This window comes from Salvelinus namaycush, chromosome 30 (genome assembly GCF_016432855.1).
Source record: "Salvelinus namaycush isolate Seneca chromosome 30, SaNama_1.0, whole genome shotgun sequence".
NCBI lineage: Eukaryota > Metazoa > Chordata > Actinopteri > Salmoniformes > Salmonidae > Salvelinus > Salvelinus namaycush.
The window spans coordinates 12,258,704-12,284,635 of NC_052336.1; the positions used below are offsets into that span (position 1 = coordinate 12,258,704).

The 25,932-nt window shown below is 42.2% G+C and overlaps 1 protein-coding gene across 1 annotated transcript; it reads left to right on the forward strand.

Annotated features, from left to right (window-relative positions):
- Positions 1-62: 62 nt before the first annotated feature.
- LOC120024904 (anoctamin-5-like) lies at positions 63-24,355 on the forward strand. Its single transcript, XM_038969268.1, has 20 exons — positions 63-402; positions 12,800-12,870; positions 15,313-15,420; positions 16,085-16,153; positions 17,000-17,284; positions 17,413-17,532; positions 17,654-17,769; positions 18,393-18,527; positions 18,907-19,012; positions 19,325-19,385; positions 19,504-19,655; positions 19,758-19,832; positions 19,952-20,180; positions 20,441-20,619; positions 20,754-20,851; positions 21,051-21,172; positions 21,307-21,512; positions 21,690-21,892; positions 22,088-22,193; positions 22,393-24,355. The coding sequence occupies exons 1-20, from the start codon at positions 327-329 to the stop codon at positions 22,606-22,608; spliced, it is 2,733 nt and encodes a 910-aa protein (XP_038825196.1). The 5' UTR covers positions 63-326; the 3' UTR covers positions 22,609-24,355.
- Positions 24,356-25,932: the final 1,577 nt, after the last annotated feature.

The following is a 25,932-nucleotide window of genomic DNA, read 5'->3' on the forward strand; positions in this document are numbered from 1 at the left end:
GCACTAATTCCTAAGCGCGACTTGTGTGAATAGGCTACTTCTTTATGCACAATGATTTGTCGACAGAATGTGCTTGGTTTTGACACTCCCCTTAAATATGTATAGTGGTTAGAGAAGCGGTATGAGTGCACTCGTAATATGATAGGATATGTCAAGACAATATTGGGGCATTCTTTCAGCCAATAAATGCCGAAACCTTGATTTTGGTGTGAAACCCAAGCCTCAAACTCAAATACAGTGTGGCGAGGATCGAGTCGTGGGGTGGCATCCTCTCTCTCCGTCCTCGCTTTCCTGAAAAACCAGCTCCTTCCTTGTAGTCAGTGGAGATGAGAAGAATAACGGGAATGGCAAAGGAAGTAACTTTGATCGAAATGAAGAGCGCAATGGATTCACAGATTGGAGGTAAAGAGCACATTCAGAGATTAGCCTACTTTGGTAATATACAATAATCTATACCATAATCTTTGTTTTCATTGGTTATTAACAAGTTTACTATAGCGCTTTCAGAAAATGTTCAAGGAAACACAACCAACTAAAGGTTGGTTCTATCAGTTTTGTGACTAGAACTACCACTGTCTATTATTTGGAATCGGAATAATGTTTGGCTAATGGTTTACTTGTGTCTGTGCCATATGTCACTATGTTAGTGGGCTACCTAGATGAGAGGCATATACAATGTTTAGCCTAAAGATGAGCACATTTCAGGGAATTTACATGTTATTTATAACAGATTATGTTTCAGGAACAGTTCCATGTGTTTGTACAATTGTACAACTAAATGTATAGTTCTGAAATGACTGAAAATACATGCGGTGACGTCATTCACATGCTGACAGGTCTACTGGGAGAGAGAAGGACACACTTGAAGTTTGAGAAACTGACAAATTAAAGTAACTGTCCAGTGTTTCTAGCTTTATATGAAGTATGACCAATAATTAATTACAATATGAGTGAAATAGATGTCCTTCCAAAAAATGGCAATTAAGTGTGTTATGTTTTCTGTGTTTGAATGGTGTGGGCATAGCCCAACAACAGAATGGTGTGGGCATATACCGGTCCCAAAACATATTTGGTCCCAAAACATATTTACACTCGTAGACTGCTGATTGGCCATCTAGGGTGACATCATCCTCTATAAGGAAATAACAAACATTTTTGAAACGTCTGTTTGAGATACAGGTTTGAGGCAGGGTTTTTATAGTGTTTTTTTCCTCCAATGTATGCTTTGGCCAGAAATACGAGTCAGCAACATTATTTGGGTATGAGTTATCAGAATATTACCTTTTTAAAGAGATTTTTACTGGACAGTTACTTAAACCCCATTGCAGAAGTCTGTAAAATGGCATGCATTTGTAAATTTCTTTGTTGATTTATACATCAGCATTCAAAGTGATCAGTATTGACCCCAAATAAATTCAATATTATTCATAATGATGTAATTTCCAAGCAGGTTTGTGACAAAAACATTTTTTTGCAGATGGATGTCTTATTCAATGCAAGGTTGGTCTGTTGTGCTAATGTATAGGCCTAGTAAAGCTGATGCAAGCGGCACTCTGCTTATCTATATCCCTTTATTGAGAATTTATAGTATTAGTCACTCCACACTGCACAAGGAATGTCGCTTGAAACTGGCCATTGTTGTGTCCATGCCCAGCCTTTTAAACACTATTAACTGCCCCATAACTTCAGTATTGCTCTCAGTATTGCTCCCCTATGTCTCCCCTTAATGTGCTCCTGTGTGAATAAGCTGTGTCCTATGTTCATGTTTTCTGTAAAATGTCATGGCAAAAAGGAAACAAGTTATAGGTAGACATCTGCAATGGTGTGCTAACAGATATTCCCAATACATGGCATGGGGTTGTCCTTAACTGTCTATTCATGGATTTGTAAAATCCAACACAAATTGGATTGCTAATTATTTTCAGTTATTCCCTAGTTTCAGGATGTGTCAAAGGGCGTCAGTAGACCTCTAATCCATATCTATAACCTTTGCTTTGTGTGGTGCCACACTGTCCCAAGGTAATACTCACATAATTGCACGCTAGAGACCAGATAGTTGTTAACATTAAGTGCATGAACACTTAAACACAATTATCTGCTGATTGGCACTCAAGGTAGAGAGACTATCTAGACAGGGAGTAGACCATGATGCTATGGACTGACTGAGCAGTCACTCACTGAAGAGATCTGTAGGGAGGAGTTGGACTGTAACAGTACTACTGTTTTTCCAATTGTGCTTAGTGACAAATAGACATAAATGTCAGAATATATGCAGAATATATTACTAGATCACATTTGTTATAACAAAAAGGTCACATTTTCTCACAGTTTGTGAGAATGTGGCAGTGTGCCTATACAGAGTTGCCCACAGACACGACTTGGTCTCCAAATACAGCCATCCACCACATAATGTGTTAAGCTGTCATGGTAGCAAGGGTCCCTCTATGAAATGTTGCTGGTTGAGAGATAGCTCAGAAAATGTAGAGCTGCTGTGGGTAATAAATAGATTGACCAATTACAAATGTTCCTTTTGTTAAAAATACTTTGTAGGCTACAATTTATTATGTATGGCTTCACAGAAAGAAAAGTACTTGAGCATTCATAATGTCGACAGTAAAGTGGTTTCAATAATGCCACAGTAATTATGGTTTTGAGATATTGTTACATCCGTCTCTCCTCTGCTGGGAAATTAAGTGAGTTGGAGCAAGTTCACTGATGGATGGAAACAGTCCGGCTTCTCTCCAACCTCTCTCACACTGTTTACATCCCTCTTAGCATTTCACCCCTATAGGGCGGCAGGTAGCCTAGTGTTTAAGAGCGTTGGGCCAGTAACTGAAAGGTTGCTGGTTTGAATCCCCGAGTTGATTAGGTGAAAAATCTGTTGATAGGCCCTTGAGCAAGGCACTTAACTCGAATTGCTCCTGTAATTCACTCTCGATAAGCGGGTCTTCTAAAATGTGAATGGAAACTGTAAATGGAAGATTCCTCAAACAAACTCTGCTGTCCATTTAACTTTTTTTGGTATTACAGAAACAGGGCCAAGCGATGTGGTTCCACTATCTCTGAGCAATAGGCATTTATGTTCTTAATGTGAAGTAAGTTGACTGAGCAGGTTAATTTAAGGACAATCTGTCACTTGCCCTTTGGTGTTAAGGCTCCTTGTAAGTAAAGATCCACAGTATGGCTGGCACTGTAGTATTATCAAATACTAGGCCTGCTATTCTACGAACAACATCTCTCACTATCACAGTAAAACCTTTATTCATTCAAACTCAATGCTTCAAGTGATGAGATCTAAGCCTTTCATAGCGTGTTTCCAATTCTGCATGCCTAATTGGTCTTGATCAGGGGCAGTCCGGCACAAACTAGGCCTAAATAATCATCTTTGCATTACAGCACTCACCCTTAATCATTGATGATCTAATAAGCAACGTATTTAGATAGTTGTGTGCAGCTTCCATTTAAGGTGTTTCATATCTGGTGGGGAGGGCAAGCCAGTGAATTCATCTTGGCTCACAGACTAGGGGGAGCCCTGGTGTTGCCATGGAAACTAGCTGAGTAATTATATTTTCTCTTTGATAGCTGAGTTAGACAGACTGTGGGCAGTATCTAAATATTGGCGTGAGGGTTAACCCACTTCTCATTTCGGTTAGTGCACTGGATGATAAAAACATATGTCTGGACTTTTCTCCTTTCACCTCCATTTGGTTATTATCCCTTCTTTGGTCTTCCACAATTATATTTCAATGGCCATGAGCAGATTAATATATAAAACTTGAGTAACTTTGATCGATGCACCTGATCACAGTGGGCTTTGTGATTGTGTTGCTTTGTGGGTTTAGGAAGCTCTGTGCCAAAGCATTTCATGTTCTATCTGTGGGTTAACTGGGCATCACATCTGATTAGGCTAACAGGCAACAAGCTACGAAGAACAAAGAACAACAGTTTGTTTTCATGTACTCTGCCATATCCTCAGTGGCGATTAGGCAGTACGCAACAAGGCCAAACGGTGCAGATGAGGAGAATTAGGGGAAGGACAAATTCTGTAATATTCTAACATTTCTACTTTTCCTCCTTATGCAAGAATGCCTCATTCAAACAGTATAGTATTAGAAGGATGACATTTCATGTCTGTTTTAGAGAAGATAAAGTATGAATTCTGCTATTTCATGTCTGTTTTAGAGAAGATAAAGTATTAATTCTGCTATCTGCTCTGCCCATGATCCCTCGCTGGGAGGTGCACCGGGGTATTGGTCCACTCTACTGATCTAACTTTCAGGGTTTTGTCAAGGCACAGTTCCCTTCTGGGACTAGGCCTGTGGTATCCTGGAGATAAGAAGGGAGATTTTGTTTGTTCCATGTGCAGAAAGTCATCAACAGACGATGTGAGAATAGGGATTCAAAACAGCTTTCCAACTGGGCAAAAACTGGTTGAATCAACATTGATTCCACATCATTTCAACAACAAAATGTAATGTGATGACGCTGAATCAACGTGGAGAACTGATTGGATTGGAAAAAAGTAATCAACAAAAGGGAATTTAATCTTTTTTTTCACAGAATTTACAACCTAATTACATCCTAAATTAAATCCTAAAGTTAGCATGTGGTTACTTCAGCAAGGTAAACAAAAGCAAAACATGGATTGGTCTCTCTTCCTACAGGGTAAGGAAACCAATGTAATTTCAGTGAGGTATCCTGTATGTTGTCTTTCCCCTGAGAAAATTAACTTGGGGATGATGTCAATAGTTAGGCTATTGGAGCCAGGAGTCATGTATGTTTTAGTCAGTCAAAAGAAGCCAGTCTGATATATCATGGTGCTATTTTTAGCTGGAGCTACAAGGATGATAAGAGTTTAGACATAATAGGTCACATCAGGCCATGGTAGCAACATAGTGGCATTGATGTGTATTCATTGTGTCTCCTACAACACTAACATCTTTCAACAATAGGATGTATGTTGCACAAGCCTCACATGCTGGCCTTCTAGATGATCCATCTGCTGTATGTAGGGCCATAAGACATATGGCCGGTTATCTTACAATGTTGGTCATGAGTGAATGAGAATGTTGTGAATGTCTGTGGCCTACAGTGTTTCCCTGATAAACTAATCAGCTCTAGTTATGTGGGGGATGAATGACACATAATGGGCCACTGATTTCCATTTAGTACTTATTGACTTACAGTATATACAGACATATTGGAATGCTTTAGTCTAGAGATCCATCTAATTAAATAGCTAGCAACAGGGTACAGCATCACTGTGCAGCATCACAATGCCTATTATGAACTGTCATTTTATCTATTATAAACTGTCTTTCTATCTATTATAAACTGTGGGAATCCCTGGCCTAGCACTTTTGTAGTTCATCAGAGAACAATTTCTCCATCATCAATAAGCTTTCTCTGATAGAGCCAACTGTGATATGATGATGATGCTCAGAGCCCTGGGTCTGGACACCCCCCTCTGCAACTGGATCCTGGACTTCCTAACGGGCAGACCACAGGCTGTGGGGGTAGGCAACAACACCTCCTCCACACTGACTCTTCACACGGGACCCCCCCAGGGGTGTCCTCAGCCCTCTGCTGTGCTCCCTGTTCACCAATGGCTGTGTGGCTTTGCACGACACCAACTCCAACATCAAGTTGCTGACAACACCACAGTTGTAGGCCTGATAACCTTCAATGATGAGTCTGCCTATAGGGAGGAAGTAAGTGAACTGGCATAGTGGTGCCAGGACAGCAACCTCTCTGTCAACGTCAGCAAAACAAAGGAGTTGATTCTTGACTTCAGGAAGCAGAAGAGGGAACATTCCCCGATCCACATCAACGGGACTGCAGTAGAGAGAGTCACTAGTTTTATGTTCCTCAGCATCCACATCACAGAGGACTTGTCATGGACCAACAACACCACCACTCTTGTCAAGAGGGCGCAACAGCGTCTCTACTTCCTAAGGCGGCTGAAGCTATTTGACATGCCACCCCGGGTCCTCTCCAAATATTACAGCTGCACCATCGAGAGCGTCCTGACTAGTTGCATTACGGCCTGGTACGGTCGGAATTTCTCAGGCCAGACCGCAAGTCAGACTTCTGAACACTTGAACTGGACTGACCACCTGCACTGACTCTCCTCACCTTAGCACACATGCACTCACTCACACACACACACGCATGCACATATGCGCACACACACACACACACACACGTATAAATTCATGCTACACACACATCACAACTGCTGCTGATAAATTGTGCCTTCCTGTATTATACTTATTAAGCTAAATATTTTATTCTACTGAGCCATTTACTTTATGTTCATATTCTTATATTTTCTTATTTCTTATTGTTGTTGCATTGTCGAGAAGGAACCTGCAAGTAAACATTTTGTTGGACGTTGTATGCCATGTGTATCCTGTACAAACGACTAATAAAACTTGAAACATGAATAACAGGGGAAGCCCAGTAGCTGAAACAGAAGAGGAGAAGGTTCATTAGAGGAAAGTAGCCTAAAGCTCAGGCCTCGTATTACCATTTAAATCACTAACCAGATTGGCTTGGTCTGATGAAATACATAATTTACCAGGCTGTCTAAAGGTTTATCTGGCTGAAACAATAGACAATCAGGAAGGCACTGTGACTGTCACTGGGAAGTAGACAGGTGCCACCGGTGGGAGCAGGTGACGCAGGTGCTGTTATTTCCTCACCAGCATCAAGGTGACAGCTTCTTTATGGCACAAATAAAACTTGAATAATGTATTCCTGTCCTCACACTGCCACTTGCTGTGATTCAACCAAACAGAGAATATATCAAACATATTTAACAGCTGGCCTGTTTCTTTGAGGCTAGTATGTCTGTGTCAGTGGTGGGTGCAAAAACAGATTGTTTTTCTGCTACTCTAGATATTCTAATTCAGAATTTGTGTATTTGTGATATCATAAATCCATCTATCAATGTCCAGCAGCATATTGTTAAGCAGACTAACCCCTTTGTCCTGTGTCTCTCCTCTGAAGAAGATGGCCCTGTTATGCTGACAGCATTCAGGATGATCCTATTAACAGGTACTGGCAGATGAAAGGCTTAATGTGACGCCTGTCTGTCAGTCCATCCTTTCATCTCCAAACCTCACCTCATAGTCAGTGGCTGTGTCTGTATGTACTGCTGTTGGTTACTCTGAGGCTTGTACTGTGCTTGTACTCTGCTCAGCCTCCCTCCCTTCATGCCAGCGGCTGCAGAGCCAGGCTCCTCATAACCCAAACCCAGCCCTATGCTACTCTGCATCCTTTGGTCCTGTGTAAGTGAGTGCCAAGGCCCTGGGTTTACCAGTGGATCGCTCCATTTGATTTAGCATAGGAAGCAAGGAAATGACCTTTCAAATCCAATACGCTACATTTATTGAATTTACCTGCACTATATTTGACATTTAAAATATATTTTTTTGTGTGATTTTGTTGGGATAATTTAATCTATGCATCTCTCTGGATTATTTGATATTTCAGAAAGGGAAACATGAGCAGAAACCTGCCAGATCTCTCCCTTTATAAAGAGCTAGGGCTAACTATGTTGGTAACCAGTTTATATAATAGCAATAAGACACCTCGGGGGGTTTGTGGTATATGGCCAATATACCACAGCTAGCGGCTGTATCCAGGCACTCTGCGTTGTGCATAAGAACAGCCCTTAGCCGTGGTATATTGGCCATATACCACACCACCTCGGACATTATTGCTTAAATGGATGTGCAAGACAATGTGAGATATTCATCACTCTGGACTGCCCACTGAAGGTACTGGTAGGTCAGCTACAGTAGGATGAGATGTTCTCTAGGACTTCATCAATGGGGTTATCAATGTCAGTTTAATTTAGCGTGTGCTGGAGACTACAGACGTGTTTACAGTAAGTTGGTGTTCTGTAGACAGTGGGTGTTATTTATATGTACATCTTCACTAGTGGATCTCCTACTATCTGAATGTGGGTCTAGTTCCAGGAGGTGGTACACTACGTGACAAAAAGTATGTGGACACCTGCTCATCAAACATCTCTCCAAAATCATGGGCATTAATATGGAGTTGGTCCCCCCTTTGGTGCTATAACAGCCTCCACTCTTCTGGGAAGGCTTTCCACTAGATGTTGGAACATTGCTGCGGGGACTTTCTTCCATTCAGCCACAAGAGCATTAGTGAGGTCGGGCAATGATGTTGGGCGATTAGGCCTGGCTCGCAGTCGGCGTTCCAATTCATCCCAAAGGTGTTCGAATGGGTTGAGGTCAAGGCTCTGTGCAGGCCAGTCAAGTTCTTCCACACCGATCTCGACAAACCATTTCTGTATGGACCTCGCTTTGTGCATGAGGGCATTGCATTGCTGAAACAGGAAAGGGCCTTTCCCAAACTGCTGCCACAAAGTTGGAAGCACAGAATCATCTTGTATGCTGTAGCGTTAAGATTTCCCTTCACTGGAACTAAGGGGACTAGCCTGAACCATGAAAAACAGCCCCAGACCATTATGCCTCCACCACCAAACTTTACAGTTGGCACTATGCATTGAGGCAGGTAGCGTTCTTCTGGCATCCCCCAAACCCAGATTCGTCCATCGGACTGCCAGGTGGTGAAGCATGATTCGTGTTTCCACTGCTCCAGAGTCCAATGGCGGCGAGCTTTACATCTCTCCAGCCGACGCTTGGCATTGCGCATGGTGATTTTAGGGTTTGTGTGCAACTGCTCTGCTATGTAAACCCATTTTATGAAGCTCCTGACAAACAGTTATTGTGCTGATGTTGCTTCCAGAGGCAGTTTGGAACTCGGTAGTGAGTGTTGCAACCGAGGACAGACGATTTTTACGCGCTTCAGCACTCAACGGTCCCATTCTGTGAGCTTGTGTGGCCTACCACTTTGCGGCTGAGCCGTTGTTGCTCCTATATGTTTCCACTTCACAGCACTTACAGTTGACTGGGGCAGCTCTAGCAGAGCAGAAATTGTAAAAGGTGGCCTCCTATTATGGTGCCACGTTGAAAGTCACTGAGCTCTTCAGTAAGGCCGTTCTACTGCCAAAATGTGTCTTTGGAGATTGTATGGCTGTGTGCTCGATTTTATACACTTCATACAACGGGTGTAGCTGAAATAGCCGAATCCACTCATTTGAAGGGGTGTCCACATACCTTTGTGTGTGTATTTATGTGTGAAACCATACTGTGGTAGTTTTATTTGAGGATATGTGTTTTCCATTGTATTCATTTTTGAAAACATTGAAAAATGTGTGTTGCTTGGGTGCTGAGGTGTATGTGAACGTATGTATACTATGTGTATACTATACTGTGTGTTTCTGCATGTGTGTGGATGTGCTGCTATCTATAAATGTCTAATAAAAGTGGCCTTGTCCCTGTTTGGTAACACACTCCCTCTCTCTCTGTGTTTGCTCAGCTCGGGACTGATAATGACTGTTAGCAGTACAATCATCACAGCTTGGCACAACTTCTGTGACCTTCATAGGGGTTAGGGATGCTTGTGCTCAGACTCATCTGGCTGGCTGGCAGTCTCAACATCATTCCTTCCTCATGAGTTGTCTCTATAATTTACCTCTCAGCTGTACAGAGCGGCTCCCTCAAGCCTCTCATTGGCTTGCAAGGCACTCAGTAAAATTCTGGTTCTTAAAAAATATCCCCCTCATCCAATGGAAGAAAGGCTCAGGGCAGAACGAGTCCTTCCTGTGGTAAGCTAGATTGTGTTATGTCTGAGGGAACTACAGGGCCTCTGACTGGGCTGCTGCCCCCTCCCCCATCCCTCCGTGCACGTAGAGGCCTAACCTCCCCCACGGGAAGTGCTTGTTTCCCAGCATTCAGAAATAATCAGGAGGTAGGCAGTGCTGCAACATGAGCACATTCCCTCTAGCACGGTCTGCCAGGCTGGGGGAGTGCTCTGCGCTGCTGCTGGAATGCTGTGTGTTTCTGTTTGTGTGTCTCCAGATGGAAAGTGTGCTTTTGTGATAGTGGGTCTTTATAGGCATGTGTTTAGTTCTTTCCCCTGGTTTTATGTCTGAGAGCTCTTGAGAGAGTGAGTGTCTTCATGTCTATTTCACCATGCTGTTGCCCTGAGGGCAGTCCATGTCAACGCAGTGTTGTGTTGGGGTGTTCTGACATCTGACCACAATACAGTTCCACTGACAGACTAATGCTGTTTTCTTCACATCAGCAATCCCTGCTCTTAATATAGAACTATTACCTAATAGGAGGGAGACCGACTTGATCATCTGCAAAATCATTGGCAAATCTATAGAAAAGGAATGTGGATGGAAACAGAGGAATGGGTCATGGGTTTTCATGGGCTTAAAGTAGTGTATCCGATGACATTACAAAGTAATGTTGTTAAATAACAGCTTTATTTTTCTAGGATTAATTTAGCCAGTTGACTGTATGTAGTGAAGGTATCATACACAGTGAACAAGTTTGACAACATACATTTTCATATCAAGTGTATCTCATTAAGACCTATTAGGCTAATTGGTGTGATGCGGCTAGAATAATTACGCTTCTGGACTTGTGAAGTAAAATATTTAGACAAACAACCCATTGCTTTCTCTCTCTTAAATAAATGAGTAGATACACATATCACTATGTAATTTGTACATTGTAAATAGTTTTCTGTTAGAGGCAATCCTTAGACCTATCCCTCTGGGCACAGACCACAGTTCAAAGTACATTTTTTATTTACATTTGGTTGAGTTGTCAACTAACGTGAATTCACCATGACATTGGATTTAGGTTAAAAGGTGAAATAGAGATGGAATTCACCTACGTTGATGTCTTTTTACAAATCCAATCAGTTTTCCACGATGATTCAATGTCATCACATTCAAAAAAAAAAATCTTGAAATGATGTGAAAACAACATTGATTCAACCAGTTTTTGCCCTGTGGGATAGATGCAAGGACTGACCTTCCAAGATATCAACTGTCACACTCTGGCATTTGTTATATTGATTTTCTTTATTAGTTTAGTTAGGTCAGGGTGTGACATGGGATGTTTGTGTGTTTTGTCTAGTTTAGGGTGTGTGTATTGTTTAGGGGGTTTTGTATAGTGTATGGGGTTGGGTTAAGTAGAGAGGTTTAGGAAAGTCTATGGTTGCCTGGTTTGGTTCTCAATCAGAGACAGCTGTTTATTGTTGTCTCTGATTGGGAGCCATATTTAAGGCAGCCATAGGCTTTAGGTGATTGTGGGTAATTGTCTATGTTGAACGTTAGTAGCTTGTGTGTGCACTTTCGTTTATAGCTTCACGGTCGTTTATTGTGTTGTTAGTTTTGTAAGAGTGTTTCGTGTTACGTCTTCGTATAATAAAAGGAAGATGTATGTCTCTCACGCTGCGCCTTGGTCAGCTTATTATGACGATCGTGACATCAACATTATAGTTTTAACCATGTTTTGAGGCTATACAGTGTTTGTTTACATTTACAATATTTACAAACATTAGATTAAAACTAATTTATGTTTTGGGTTCTGATGGGTTTTGACAGTTAAACTAAGCTCATGAGGCATTTTTAAGTAATATCCTTCAAGAACCAATGGACTCATATACAGTATATCATTATACTGTATATCCTAAGTCCAAAAATGTATGTACAGTTGAATTCGGAAGTTTACATACACCTTAGCCAAATACATTTAAACTCAGTTTTTAATCCTAGTAAAAATTCCCTGTCTTAGGTCATTTAGGATCACCACTTTATTTTAAGAATGTGAAATGTCAGAATAATAGAGAGAATGATTTATTTCAGCTTTTATTTCTTTCATCACATTCCCAGTGGGTCAGAAGTTTACATACACTCAATTAGTATTTGGTAGCATTGCCTTTAAATTGTTTAACTTTGGTCAAATGTTTCGGGTAGCCTTCCACAAGCTTCCCACAATAAGTTGGGTGAATATTTGGACTTTTTGGACATTTCTCCAAGAAGCACGATCTCTGTCCCCATGTGCAGTTGCAAACCGTAGTCTGGCTTTTTTATGGCGGTTTTGGAGCAGTGGCTTCTTCCTTGCTGAGCGGCCTTTCAGGTTATGTCGATATAGGACTCGTTTTACTGTGGACATAGATACTTTTGTAGCTGTTTCCTCCAGCATCTGCACAAGGTCCTTTGCTGTTGTTCTGAGATTGATTTGCACTTTTCGCACCAAAATACGTTCATCTCTAGGAGACAGAACGCGTCTCCTTCCTGAGCGGTATGACGGCTGCGTGGTCCCATGGTGTTTATACTTGCGTACTATTGTTTGTACGTGGCACCTTCAGGCTTTTGGAAATTGCTCCCAAGGATGAACCAGACTTGTGGAGGTCTACAATTCTTTTTCTGAGGTCTTGGCTGATTTCTTTTGATTTTCCCATGATGTCAAGCAAAGAGACACTGAGTTTGAAGGTAGGCCTTGAAATACATACATTGGTACACCTCCAATTGACTCAAATTATGTCAATTAGCCTATCAGAAGTTTCTAAAGCCATGACACAATTTTCTAGAGTTTTCCAAGCTGTTTAAAGGCACAGTCAACTTAGTGTATGTTAACTTCTGACCCACTGGAATTGTGGTACAGTGTATTATAAGTGAAATAATCTGTCTGTAAACAATTGTTGGAAAAATGACTTGTGTCATGCACAAAGTAGATGTCCTAACCGACTTGCCAAAACTATAGTTTTTTAACAAGACATTTGTGGAGTGGTTGAAAAACAAGTTTTAATGACTCCAACCTAAGTGGATGTAAACTTCTGACTTCAACTGCAGATTGCCCCTTTCAACTCATCTATGCTCGTGTTTCTTTTCTCTACACAGAGGAATGTAATGGCCACAGTCATAATAACTCTATAGAGGACGGAGGAACACAGCTACCTGGACACACAGAGGTGAGTTTCACACATTTCACTGTAAGGTGAAATACCTGTTGTATTCAGCGCACGTGACAAATAAACTTTGATTTGAGTCCCATGACCCCATGTTGACCTGCCTGGACACTCTCCTTTCCCTCTACATTAACGTATCCCTGCCCTAGATGACTTCCCAAGTTCTCTGTGCTGTAATGCAGCAGTGTTCTGCAATGCAACGGGCATATTAATTGAAAGCTACAACTAACAAAAAACACATAATATTATTTGCATGATAAAGGTTAACACAATTTTGAAGGTATACTGGATTAGTAGATTCATTTTTGCACTTATGTGCGTTTATGGCTGTAAGAAATGTATGATTATGTGCTTGTTTTTAGTCTTCCTCTACATGCTTGATCGATCCTCATCCATGATCAATATTCTTGATCAATAGTGAGTGTGTATTGAAAAGAGGTTGTTTTGCATGCCTTTGTGTACCTTGCCTATGTTGGAAACAACTGACCTCTTTCTACTACAGTTCTCATTGTTCAGTCACAAGACCTCAGTGTCTCTCAGAGAGCTCCTCTCTTTATCAGATCAGCTCTCCCCAGGCAATAAGCACAAACTAAAATACTGCCCACAGAGAGAATATTACTATGTCTGTTATGTGTCTGTGTTCGTGTTCTCTATCCAGCATTAATCTGTTGTTCAAGAACTAGGGAACTTGAACACTTTCTCTCACTCATATTCAAGCGTGCTTTGACACATAAAGGTGGAAGGCCATACATTTCAAATTGTTCTAATATGCTTTCCACAACCTAATTCTGTTGATGATATTTGGAATTGTATTCTGTATCCCCACCCTGTTTCCTTCCTCCCTGTTTGTGGGTGTGGAGGCTGATAAACAAAAAGGGGAGGGGGCTCTGTTTCTATTCCCGACCACAGTGTGTCCTCCAGAGCCAGGATACTGCTGAATATAGGGACCCGCCTGTGCTTTATTGCTAATTGCACTGAAGCGCTTTTCCTCCTAGTCACATGATGAAACAGACCCCACACAATCCTTCTTCACAAATGAGGTTCAAAAGATGATGTAATACCTGGAATTGGTGAACATAATCTTAGCCGATTGGATCAAGAAAAGACATTTTCCTCCACTCCAGGTCCAAGGCTGTGTCGATAAGGTTTTTTCCCCACTGTCGTCCTGACTGCAGGGCATAGCACTGTAAAACCTTTGCTGTACTCCTCAGGTGGAATAAAACCAGGAGTAAACAAACCTAGTTGAGAAACAGCCTTTAACCCACTGCATATACAATCTCCTGAATTTCACAAGCATTTTTCTTTTTAACAAGGGTGCAGTTTCTCTATACTAAGACTTTCTCCTGCATATGCTTAATATGCTTATAAATAAACTGGAGTGTGGAGTGTAGATGCAACCCTGGCAAACTGGTGTGGAGCATTGTGATTGAAGAGTATTGTCAGTGCCAGGTTTGGGGCTTGTGTAACAGTATAACTTTACGGCGTCGCCCCGACCCGGGCGCGAACCAGGGACCCTCTGCACACATCAACAACGGTCGCCCACGAAGCATCGTTACCCATCGCTCCACAAAAGCCGCGGCCCTTGCAGAGCAAGGGGAACCACTACTTCTAGGTTTCAGAGCAAGTGACGTAACCGACTGAAATGCTGCTAGCGCGCACCACTGCTAACTAGCTAGCCATTTCACATCCGTTACACTCACCCCCCTTTCAACCTCCTCCTTTTCCGCAGCAACCAGTGATCCGGGTCAACAACATCAATGTAACAGTATAACTTTACGGCGTCCCCTCGCCCCGACCCGGGCGCGAACCAGGGACTCTCTGCACACATCAACAACGGTCGCCCACGAAGCATCGTTACCCATCGCTCCACAAAAGCTGCGGCCCTTTCAGAGCAAGGGGAACCACTACTTCTAGGTTTCAGAGCAAGTGACGTAACCGACTGAAAGGCTGTTAGCGCGCACCATCGCTAACTAGCTAGCCATTTCACATCCGTTACACTTGAATCAAGAAGTGGCTGTATACTGGTCTGGGATGATCTGAGAATATCAAGACTAGGTTTAACGTTATTATTAAAAACAAAAAGTTCATTTCAGGCCCTAGTACAGTATGTACCTCTTTGCTTGCCATAGTTGAGGGCTACATTTATTATAATGATAAGCATGCTTTCACTGGAAAGTGTCCAGGATCCACTGCCTCCTAACTCCTATTCAAGTTACATAAGACAAACCACACAAAAGAGAGAAAGTCCACAATCATTACAAAATAAATATGTTTATTTAATTTTGGGCGTGTCCTAAACCATATACTAAACTACTACCATGTACTTTTAATGTGCTTCTAACGTACATCGTCACATTCAGTAAACAGATGTTCTCTGTTCATAGGAGGAGGAGAGAAATAGTTTGTGTGGGTTAGTGTTCTGACACTTCTCTGTCTGCCCTCCAGACTGACAGACTACAGCAGAACAAAGACACCGTGTTCTTCAGGGACGGGGTTCGCAGGATTGACTTCATACTGTCCTACCTAGATGACAAGGATGGAGAGAAGAAGCAGGTGGGCAGCATAACGCACCATCATCAACACAGAGACAGAGAGCATTGTGTGGTTACAGAGAGACATATGGCAGTTTATCAACACAGACATGACAGCACAGAGCATTAACCTTGGAGTGGTCAGGCTTGCTTTGAGCCTGAATGGCTTCAATAAGAACAGATTTATTTTAGTTTTCCGTTGCAAAACGTTTTGTCACAGTAAAGACAGTGTCTGGGGTCAACTGACCAAGTGACCATGACTCATAATCAGCCTGAATCAGGGCGGTAAGAGGAGAAGGTGACTAAAAGGAAGTGGCTGATAAGTTCCCAGTGGTTGAAACTTTGTTGTTGGTGTAATTGCATCACCTCTTTCTTGACAGAGAAGCAAAGATTTAATGCCACAGACAGACCATAGACAGACCAAATTTCATTATTACAAGGCCCTCTAGCTTTTGATTTTCGGGCTTTGAGAATGCTGTGACTGGTGCCAGGCAGCCTTTCAACAGAGCTTCTACAAGAACAAAATGGATTATGAGAATGAATGGGGAAGTTAGAATACAAGGATGGATGGAAGGATAAAGTAATAGCAGCGATGATAGAGGGGGAGATACAAGGAAAAATGCTTTTCTGCCCTGGTCCTTGCTATTGCGTAAAGTGCATGTGTGTCTGTCTCTGTATTTGTACAGGAGAGGAGGAGGGAGTTTGAGGCCAACCTTAAGAAGGCTGGACTGGAGCTTGAGGCTGAGGACAAATCGGTGAGTTACCAATCTGTGGCACGCTGGTGTCCTCTAGTGGTCATCATGCAGCAGCACATCACATTACTGCAAGGTGGGGAATATCTCAGCAGAGCTTTCTTATAGGGGAATTCCACTCCACAGTCTTCTTTCCTCAGTGGTAGAAGGGTGTTTAACGTATACTGAGTGTACAAAACATTAGGAACACCTGCTCTTTCCATGACATAGACTGACCAGGTTAATCCAGGTGAAAGCTATAATCCCTTACCTTATATGATCCCTTCATTCAATGTAGATGAAGGGGAGGAGACAGGCTAAAGAAGGATATTTAAGCCTTGAGACAATTGAGACATGGATTGTGTGTGTGCCATTCAGAGGGTGAATGGGCAAGACAAAAGATTTGAGTGCCTTTGGATGGCGTATGGTAGTACGTGCCAGGTGCACAGGTTGGTGTGTGTCAAGAACTGCAACGCATCTGGGGTTTTCACACTCAACAGTTTCCTGTGTGTATCAAGAATGTTCCACCACCCAAAGGACATCCAGACAACTTGACACAACTGTGGGAAGCATTGGAGTCAACTTATAGTCCATGCCCCGATGAATTGAGGCTGTTCTGAGGACAAAAGAAAATAACTCACTATTAGGAAGGTGTTCCTAATATTTTATACACTCAGTGTTTCTATGTTTTCTTTACAATTTTTAGGTGAAAATGTGTACTATATTCAAATGGAAAATGTAGAAAATATTATAAATGTTATATAATTATTAAATGTACTCAATATTTTAAATGATTCCTCTGTTTTGTGCTTAAATGGTATGGTCAGTCAAACTGCCTCTCTCTGTCCTCTCTCAACTCATTCCTCTTAGGACTCAGATGATCTGAAAACGTACTTCCTGAAGATCCACGCCCCGTGGGAGGTGTTGGCCACCTACGCTGACGTGCTGAAGATCAAGGTTCCCTTTAAGGAAAGCGACATCCCCCACGGACAGGACGTTCCACTGGAGTGGCTCTCCCGACCGTTCCGCCTGCCAGAGAAGGTGATGCGCCCACAGCCTGACTACTTCACCTCTCCATTTGATAAGGACAAGATAGACTTCTTCCTCATCAAAAACCAAGACACCTTCTTCCCCCCCTCTACACGCAACAGAATAGTGAGTACAGTATCTTAACACAGAATCTAGCGAGACACACACACACACACACACACACACACACACACACACACACACACACACACACACACACACACACACACTAATCTGATGTCCCTTCCTGTCAGGTGTACTACATCCTGTCTCGCTGTCCGTACTATAAAGAGGACCGCAAGGAGACAGACAAGAAAGGTATCAAGCGGTTGCTGAACAATGGGACCTACACCTCAGCCTTCCCACTTCATGATGTAAGAAACACGTGACGCCCCACCTACATCACATCAACATACTCTCAGTAGATTTCATGTGAGGATGTCAGATTTTTTCTAAAACTAGAGCTAATTATTCTCCTGTCCTCTATGCTCTCAGTGTCGATACTGGGAGAGGAACACAAATGAGCAGTGTGAGAGCGAACGCTACCACCTCTATAAGAATTGGGCTAGGTTCCTCTGTTTCTACAAGGAGCAGCCCCTCAACCTCATCAGGTAAGACAACATCGGCTGGACATCGGTTACATTTCCCCTATGCATAGACACAAAGATCTACGTCTATAACGGGGAAGGGAGGGAGGGAGGGGGGCGAACTCAGTCCAGCTTTAAACTTACTCTTGAAAGTTGTAATAGTAGAATGCACAAGGTACAATTTCTAAATAGGGTAGTGCATCATCAGTTCCTCTTGTCATGTCAGTCATTGCATATCTTAGAGAGCTATTTATAACTTGTCAGAAATGTCAGCTGACGTTTTTTATTTAGGTTTTTTAGCCCATAGATATTGTTGTAATAATTGTTGTCACTCAAATATCACATGAATACACATTAGACATGACAAAATGTCTAGAATTGCATGAAAATGTGCTTTAAACCTGCAACGTTCTCTCCACCAACAAGAGAGGTGTGAACAGTTTATATCATGAACAGTCCCTGTGCCCATAGAAATAGACGTGGTGTGTGTGTGTGTGCGCAGGGGAGATGCAGGATGTCACCCAATGATGGAAGGGGGGCCCCGAGTTAAAACGTTTGGGAACCCCTGATCTATAACACCATGCAAATACTAAGTGTCCCTACTCTCTAATGCCAAATAAGTTAAATTATCTCTGTGTTGTTAACAGGAAGTATTATGGGGAGAAGATTGGGATCTACTTTGCCTGGCTGGGCTTCTACACAGAGATGTTGTTCTTTGCTGCGGTCATGGGGGTCATATGTTTTACCTATGGTGTGCTAAGCTACGATGATAATTTAACAAGGTTAGTACCACCAGGGGGCAGAAAGGTGCCTTATTTGAAAAATAGGAAAACAGTTAATTGGCTGCATTTAAACAGGCAGCCCAATTCAAATATTTCGCCCAATTATTGGCAGAAGATCTGATATTGAATTATTGGGCTGCCTGTTTAAACACAGCCTTTGAATCATGCTTAAGTGGGCTATCATACACACCTAATGGTGTGTAGTCAGTATATTAATAATAATTGTGTAAAAAAAACAGAAGTCTTTGTTGTTGCACATCCAACAGTACACTAAATCACACAACCTTGTCAGTCTCTACAGGACATGTAAAGTCACGTCATATCAAATGTATTAATGTTCTTTCCCACTTTCTATTCTTCCTATTTATCTCTCCCACAGTAAGGAGATCTGTGACCCCAGCATTGGAGGGAGTGTTGTGATGTGTCCACTGTGTGATAAGAAGTGTAGTTACTGGAAGCTCAACTCCACGTGTCTCTCATCCTGGGTAAAGGAACATACACATATTATTCTGTCATTCAGTCACAACGTAATCTTTCCTAAAATGGCTAATCATAATCTCTTGATGATTAGCCATTACATCTAATTCTTGATGGCTCCTCACGCTTAAAAAAATTATGGCTGTGAATATTATCTGTGATTAGCTTATTGTTATATTGTTTAAACCATCCTGTCAATCAAAGCCAGTGAAATCTCCCATGCTGAGTGTGCAGCATGTCATCTTGCTGTGGCCAAAGCACGGCATGTCATTTCCTCTGGGTGGTTAGGAGCTCATCCTGTCCCATGTTCCCTCTTCCAGCAATCCCATCTGTTTGATAACGAGGGGACAGTGTTCTTTGCCATGTTTATGGGGATCTGGGGTAAGTGTCTGTCCACTCTGTTGTTACTGTATTTAACCTGTTGGAGAATTACAGTACATCCCCTGTGAGGGAGGCAGACTGTTACTGTTAGAGTGTAATGACCCTGTCGGTTCTGCAGTGACTCTGTTCCTGGAGTTCTGGAAGCGGCGCCAGGCCCAGTTGGAGTATGAATGGGACCTGGTAGATTTCGAGGAGGAGCAGCAGCAGCTCCAGATCCGCCCGGAGTTTGAGACCAAGTGCACTGACCAGAAACTCAACCGGATCACCCAGGTACGGGCTGCCAACTGGTTATTACACACTGCTTGTGTGAAAATTCTAAAGTATTCAATGTAAACTACTGACTGGGCTTTCCGTATATTTGTAATTGTGCAGGAAATGGAGCCATACCTACCCCTCCCCAAAAAGTGTGGTCGCTTTTGCCTCTCCGGTGTTACTGTTCTGTTCTGGGTAAGCCAACATACTACACCAACTCTGTGTGTCTGCAAGCATTTGTTCGCCAGTGTGCAGTATACTGTATGTGCGCTGTATGTGCGCACTGTAGCATGTGGATTTTGTATTCACCACAGATGCTTCTGATTGTGGCCTGTATCACTGGGGTGATAGTCTACAGGCTGGCTGTGTATGCAGCCTTCGCCAGCATCATGAAGGACAGCCCCACTAAGAAGATCCATCTGGTGGGCTCTCTCATCACCCCGCAGCTCGCTACCTCTGTCACCGCCTCCTTTATCAACTTTGTCATCATTATGATCCTTAACTTCTTCTATGAGCGAGTGGCCATCTGGATCACTGATATGGGTGAGGAGGAGTAGCTCGCTATCATGGCGATTAGATCAGGAGGAGCAGGAAATGCAGGGAGATGGAACACAGATGGCACATCAAGTTTAAAGTGATGTTTACCCCAGGTCACATTAACTACCCATTTCCTGCTCATTTAAAAAAAATGTTTTTTCTCTCCTATAAAAATTCACTCATACCTCAGCAGTACATTGCACCCGTTAGTTTAGGTAGCTGGTGTGCCTTGAATGGCTTTGACCTCCAACTACTTGCTCCAACAGAAATTCCCAAGACACATCTGGAGTATGAAAACAAGTTGACAATGAAGATGTTCCTCTTCCAGTTTGTCAATTACTATTCTTCATGTTTCTACGTGGCCTTCTTCAAGGGCAAGTTTGTGGGTTACCCAGGCAACTACACGTACATGTTTGGCAAATACAGCAGGCTGAGGAACGAGGAGGTGAGCTTTGTCACACAGCATCTACAGTATATGAACACATTCTACTATATGAAACACCTTTTGAAGATTAAACTACAGTATTTATGTTTTGATCTCAAACCTAACTGTTAAACACCCACTGCAACTTGTCCCAGTGTGACCCAGGAGGCTGTCTGATTGAGCTGACCACCCAGCTGGTGATCGTCATGACAGGGAAGCAGGTGTGTGGGAACATCCAGGAGGCCCTACTGCCGTGAGTTTCACTGACCTCTGTGCTACTTCTGATAGACTGCGAAATGTACCTCGATGACCTTTCAGTTGCATATCTACTCCACCATTGGGTGTGAACCAGCTTGAACTTGTTAAAAATGTCTGACATTCAGTATGTAATTTGTACACATGTGCCCTCCTCAGAGTTCAATATTCTCTCAATCTATATTGTATCCTGTCAGGCTGCTGAGGAACTGGTGGTGCAGCAGGAAGGCCCGGAAAGACCAGTACAGCCGCTGGGAGCAGGACCACGACCTGCAGAACTTCAGCCAGCTGGGCCTGTTCTATGAGTACCTGGAGATGGGTAAGAAGGCCCTTAACCCATTTCACTCTCTTCCCACATAGACAGGAGACTATGTATGGCTGTTCATCAACATGCACTCTCTCGCTCTCTCTCTCTCTCTCTCTCTCTCTCTCTCTCTCTCTCTCTCTCTGCAGTAATCCAGTTTGGCTTCATCACTCTGTTTGTGGCCTCTTTCCCCCTGGCCCCCCTGCTGGCCCTCTGTAACAACATCCTGGAGGTCAGAGTGGACGCCTGGAAGTTCACCACCCAGTTCCGCCGGCCTGTGGCGGCCAAGGCCCACAACATCGGAGCATGGCAGGAGATCCTCAATGTGGTAGCCATCTTGTCCGTTGTCACCAATGTGAGTAGTATTAAATGTTATTAAGCTGTAGCCACATTGTTGTTATCAAGTGTTCAAATCTATGTCTTTATTGTTAAACAGCCCCATTGTACAATTCATATATACTGTATAATCAAAATACAATAATTCAATAGTTCAATGTGTCTCGGATCCCCTCTCATGCTCTCATCTCCCCAGGCATTCATCATGGCCTTTACTTCAGACATGATCCCCCGCCTGGTCTATCTGTATGCCTACCACCCTGGCTCTGAAGCCACCATGAGTGGCTATATCAACAACAGCCTGTCAGTGTATGACATCTCCCAGATCCCTCTCCTCAGTACGCCCGAGGAGGGGGCGATTCCTGCCTGGTTCAACAGCTCCTTCATCACCACCTGCAGGTGGGAAGCGACTGCAATGCCAGGCCACTCACTTGCACATTTAAATACCCTTTGTCTTGACTTCACTTGAAGTCTTGACTATGGAGCTGTGATTGTATTAATCCAGATGTTTACAGAGGACAGGTCAATGCTTGGGGTTTAGCACTAGTGTATGTAGTTGTTGTGTCCTGACATTAGCCCTATATGTTGTCTCAGGTACCGTGACTACCGCTACCCTCCAGGCCACCAGAGGCAGTACTCCCACACTATGCAATTCTGGCACATCCTGGCAGCCAAACTGGCCTTCATCATTATCATGGAGGTAAGCCATCCAAAATATGTGTATGGAACACATCACATCTCTCCACTCTAAACCAGCAGGTTCTCTCTCCATTATATACAGTATGCAACAGAGCCCAATCTTTGCTATCACTGTCTTTCAACATGTTATCATCTGTACTTCATAAGGTGAGTGTGTGATAATGGTATGCTCTATAAAAACCCTCTTCCTTTCCCATCAGCACGTGGTGTTTGTGGTGAAGTTCTTTGTGGCCTGGCTGATCCCGGATGTGCCATCCGAGGTGAAGGCTCGGATCAAACGGGAACGTTACCTCATCCAGGAATACCTGCACAACTACGAGGTTGAGAAGCTCAAGATCCAGCTGAGTCAGAGTTTTATCATTGAACCCAAACCTGAGGTCTGCACTGCCACCGACAAGCATGACGTGTTATCTTAGTGCCTGTAGGCCCCCAATCAGTAACTCACACCCACCTGGCTAACCTAACTGGGAGGGTGGTGCTGTGAAGGCTCCTCCACTGATGGCAAACAGAGGTACAGTAAAGGGCTTTTGTCAGTGGGGCAATCCTATCAATTGTTTCTCTTTGTTTTGTTGTTTGTTAATTTTCTAATGAGCAGCTAGCAGATTTCAACCTTTTCGCCTATATTAGGACTTTCATTGGAGGCAGAGACGGAATAATTTGATCGATGACCACATCTCGTCACCTTTTCTCAGCCTCCAATGCTGTTGCAATGCAAGCTCCTGTTGTTCAGCTTGCTTCATATCTTCTGTGCAATGATGTTTCTTGCAAGTGATTCAGTCATTCAGTGCCAGTGTTGATCGTGATAGGATATTATGGAATCCTACAAAAGTATGTGCCAACTTGTTAAATGCCATTGGGATTCATGGCTTCTTGAAAAAAATGTCATATAATGCTCACCTTATCCACAATGTCATAATATGTTACTAACATATCCAGCAAAGACTGCCAAAGATATCCCATGGCTTTTATCGGCAGCTATCTAATGAATTACCTTTAAAGTAATATGCATGTTTGATAGAATGTAACATATAAAATCTAATTTATTTGCCTTCAAATGTTGGCATGTTATCTGCTTCAATTTGGCTGTATGTGTTTTCCTTTCATTACTGTCATGTATTTGAGATAATTTCATGGGAGTCAATGTAAAAACTGTAAATTAAAAGCCCAATGCAACTGTCTGTATATCAATATAAAATAATTTCTAGGTAACAATAATTGCTAGGATTGTCTGGGAGTAGTCTGAGTGGCAAGGGGAAAACTCTAAACTAGATGTTATTGGCAGAGAGGTTTGGAACTCTCTTTGTATTTGGTCTATCAACCAATTTACCACATGTTGATGTCACTATGGAAAGCTGAAACTCCCATCCATGCAAACCTGATGATTAGGAAGTCCTGTGTAGATTGTATGTTCAACCAGCGATTATCAGGAATTAACACTGATCACATTTTTTCACACTTTTAGAGTGTTAGTTTCATCAGCTGTTGTACAATTGCAATATAAAACACAGGAAAAAAGCATTTTGACTGCAGTGGCCCTTTAAAAACTGTTTCTCTCAGCTGGGTAATGATAGATAGAGATACTGTAATGGTCCAAGGCGGTAATACACCCATATGTCTACTGTATGTATGTTTGGTCTGATAGAGCCCTTTCCAGTGGATATAATCTACACTCAGTTTGAAATGTTTTGAGTGGCATATTAAGTCATACCAGACAAAATATTAGCCCTGTTTTTGGGGTTGCATTCCTCTTCCTTGTTTAGATTTATGGCGAGATATGCAACTTGTATGTGTGATTTCTTCTGGTGTGGGACCCAAATGTGTTTTTGCCTGTGTTACTTGCACATGTATCTATCTGCTCTTTATTTTTACACTTATCAAACTCATTGTAAGCAGGAAAATCAGATTCCTCAGCCCTGTTAGGAATGATCAACTTAAGTTGATCATTCCTATCTGCTTTTTCAGTCATACTCTATATCTGTACTCAGTAGCACAATGGGAGGCCTTCTCTTTTTAATATTGTTTTAGCACAGAGCACTTATATGGGACTCATTTTATTTAGCCAATGAGTCTTTCAGACAGAAAACTCCACTACATTATTACTGTTTAATGTCAATCATTCCAACATGTCTGGATGGTCTCATATTAAAAGGAAAGTTGACTTTAGATTACATGTCTCAAAGCAATTTTTATAAAATTCAATTTCAAAAGGGACTGTAGCTTATTGAATCGATTTCAAGTTACTGTAGTGTGATTTGTGCAAACAGAGGTGTTAGCTATACAGTATATAGACTCAGAGTATGCATCACAATCTCGTGTCCCATAGACATTCAATGTAAGGAAACATGCATCATTTAACCTGCATAATGTCCCCTTTACAGCAATCAGTTCACACTATTTTATCACAGCCTGTATACACATGAAGAATGTTGGGGTATGTACAGTAGTTGCCACATTAAGTCCAGTAAACAAATCACTTATTTAGATTGTTGTACAGATTACATTTGTAAAGTATAGTTTGCTCAATGTAGGATTAGGTCTTATAATGCAGTTAATTCTGTAATATATTGATTTTATTTGTAGGCTTTTTCTAGGTTCATCTGTTTTATAAATGTTAATAGCCTCTCATGCTGAAGGTGGAAACTATACCCCTGGATGATTTTACTTGGTATAACTTCAACTTCAAAGTCACATGGTACATCACTATCTCAGGCTTGTCTATATCCCAGTGCTTGACTAACACCACTCTCAGCCATACAGACAAAATCCATTGGGAGACTCTTGACTCCTCATGTCCTTCTTGCATGCAGGGTGGAAGCCATAGTACATGACCAGTAGATCAATGCTTTAAATGTCTATGTTTACTTTTTGGGATGTTCTTCAAAAACAATAACTTTCTATTGTTCTATTCCTATGATGTTTCACAACTCATATTTTTTTATATCATAGTCTGTGTTGTCTAAATATGTTATCTTGCTTGTTTTGCATGAAAGGCTATTGACCTTATTAACAACATTCTGATAATGTAAGTCCTTTTAATTAAAATATTTCAGGATTTTAAATGTGTGCACTACAATTACTGTATAACTAAGAAATCTTAAAAACATTGTCAAACAAACATGTATAGAATAGGATAATACAAATCAAATCAAACTTTATTTGTCACATGCGCCGAATACAAGTGTAGACCTTACCGTGAAATGCTTACTTACAAGCTCTTAATCAAGACAGAGTTAAGAAAGTATTTACCACGTAAACTAAAGTAAAAATGATAAAAAGTAAGACAATAAAATAACAGTAAATAGGCTATATACAGCGGGTACCGGTACCGAATCAAAGTGTGGGGGTATAGGTTAGTCGAGGTAATTTGTACATGTAGGTAGGAGTGAAGTGACTGTGCACAGATAATAAACGCTGTGTAGCAGCAGTGTGAAAAACAAAGGGGGGGGGGGGGGTCAATGTAAATAGTCGGGTGGCCATTTGATTAATTGTTCAGCAGTCTTATGGCTTGGCAGTAGAAGCTGTTAAGGAGCCTTTTGGTCCTAGACTTGGCGCTCCAGTACCATTTGCCGTGCGGTAGCAGAGAAAACAGTCTATGACTTGGGTGACTGGAGCAGTTACCATACCAGGCTGTGATGCAACTGGTCAGGATGCTCTTGATGGTGCAGCTGTAGAACCTTTTGAGGATCTGGGGACCCGTGCCAAATCTTTTCAGTCTCCTGAGGGGGAAAAGGTGTTGTCGT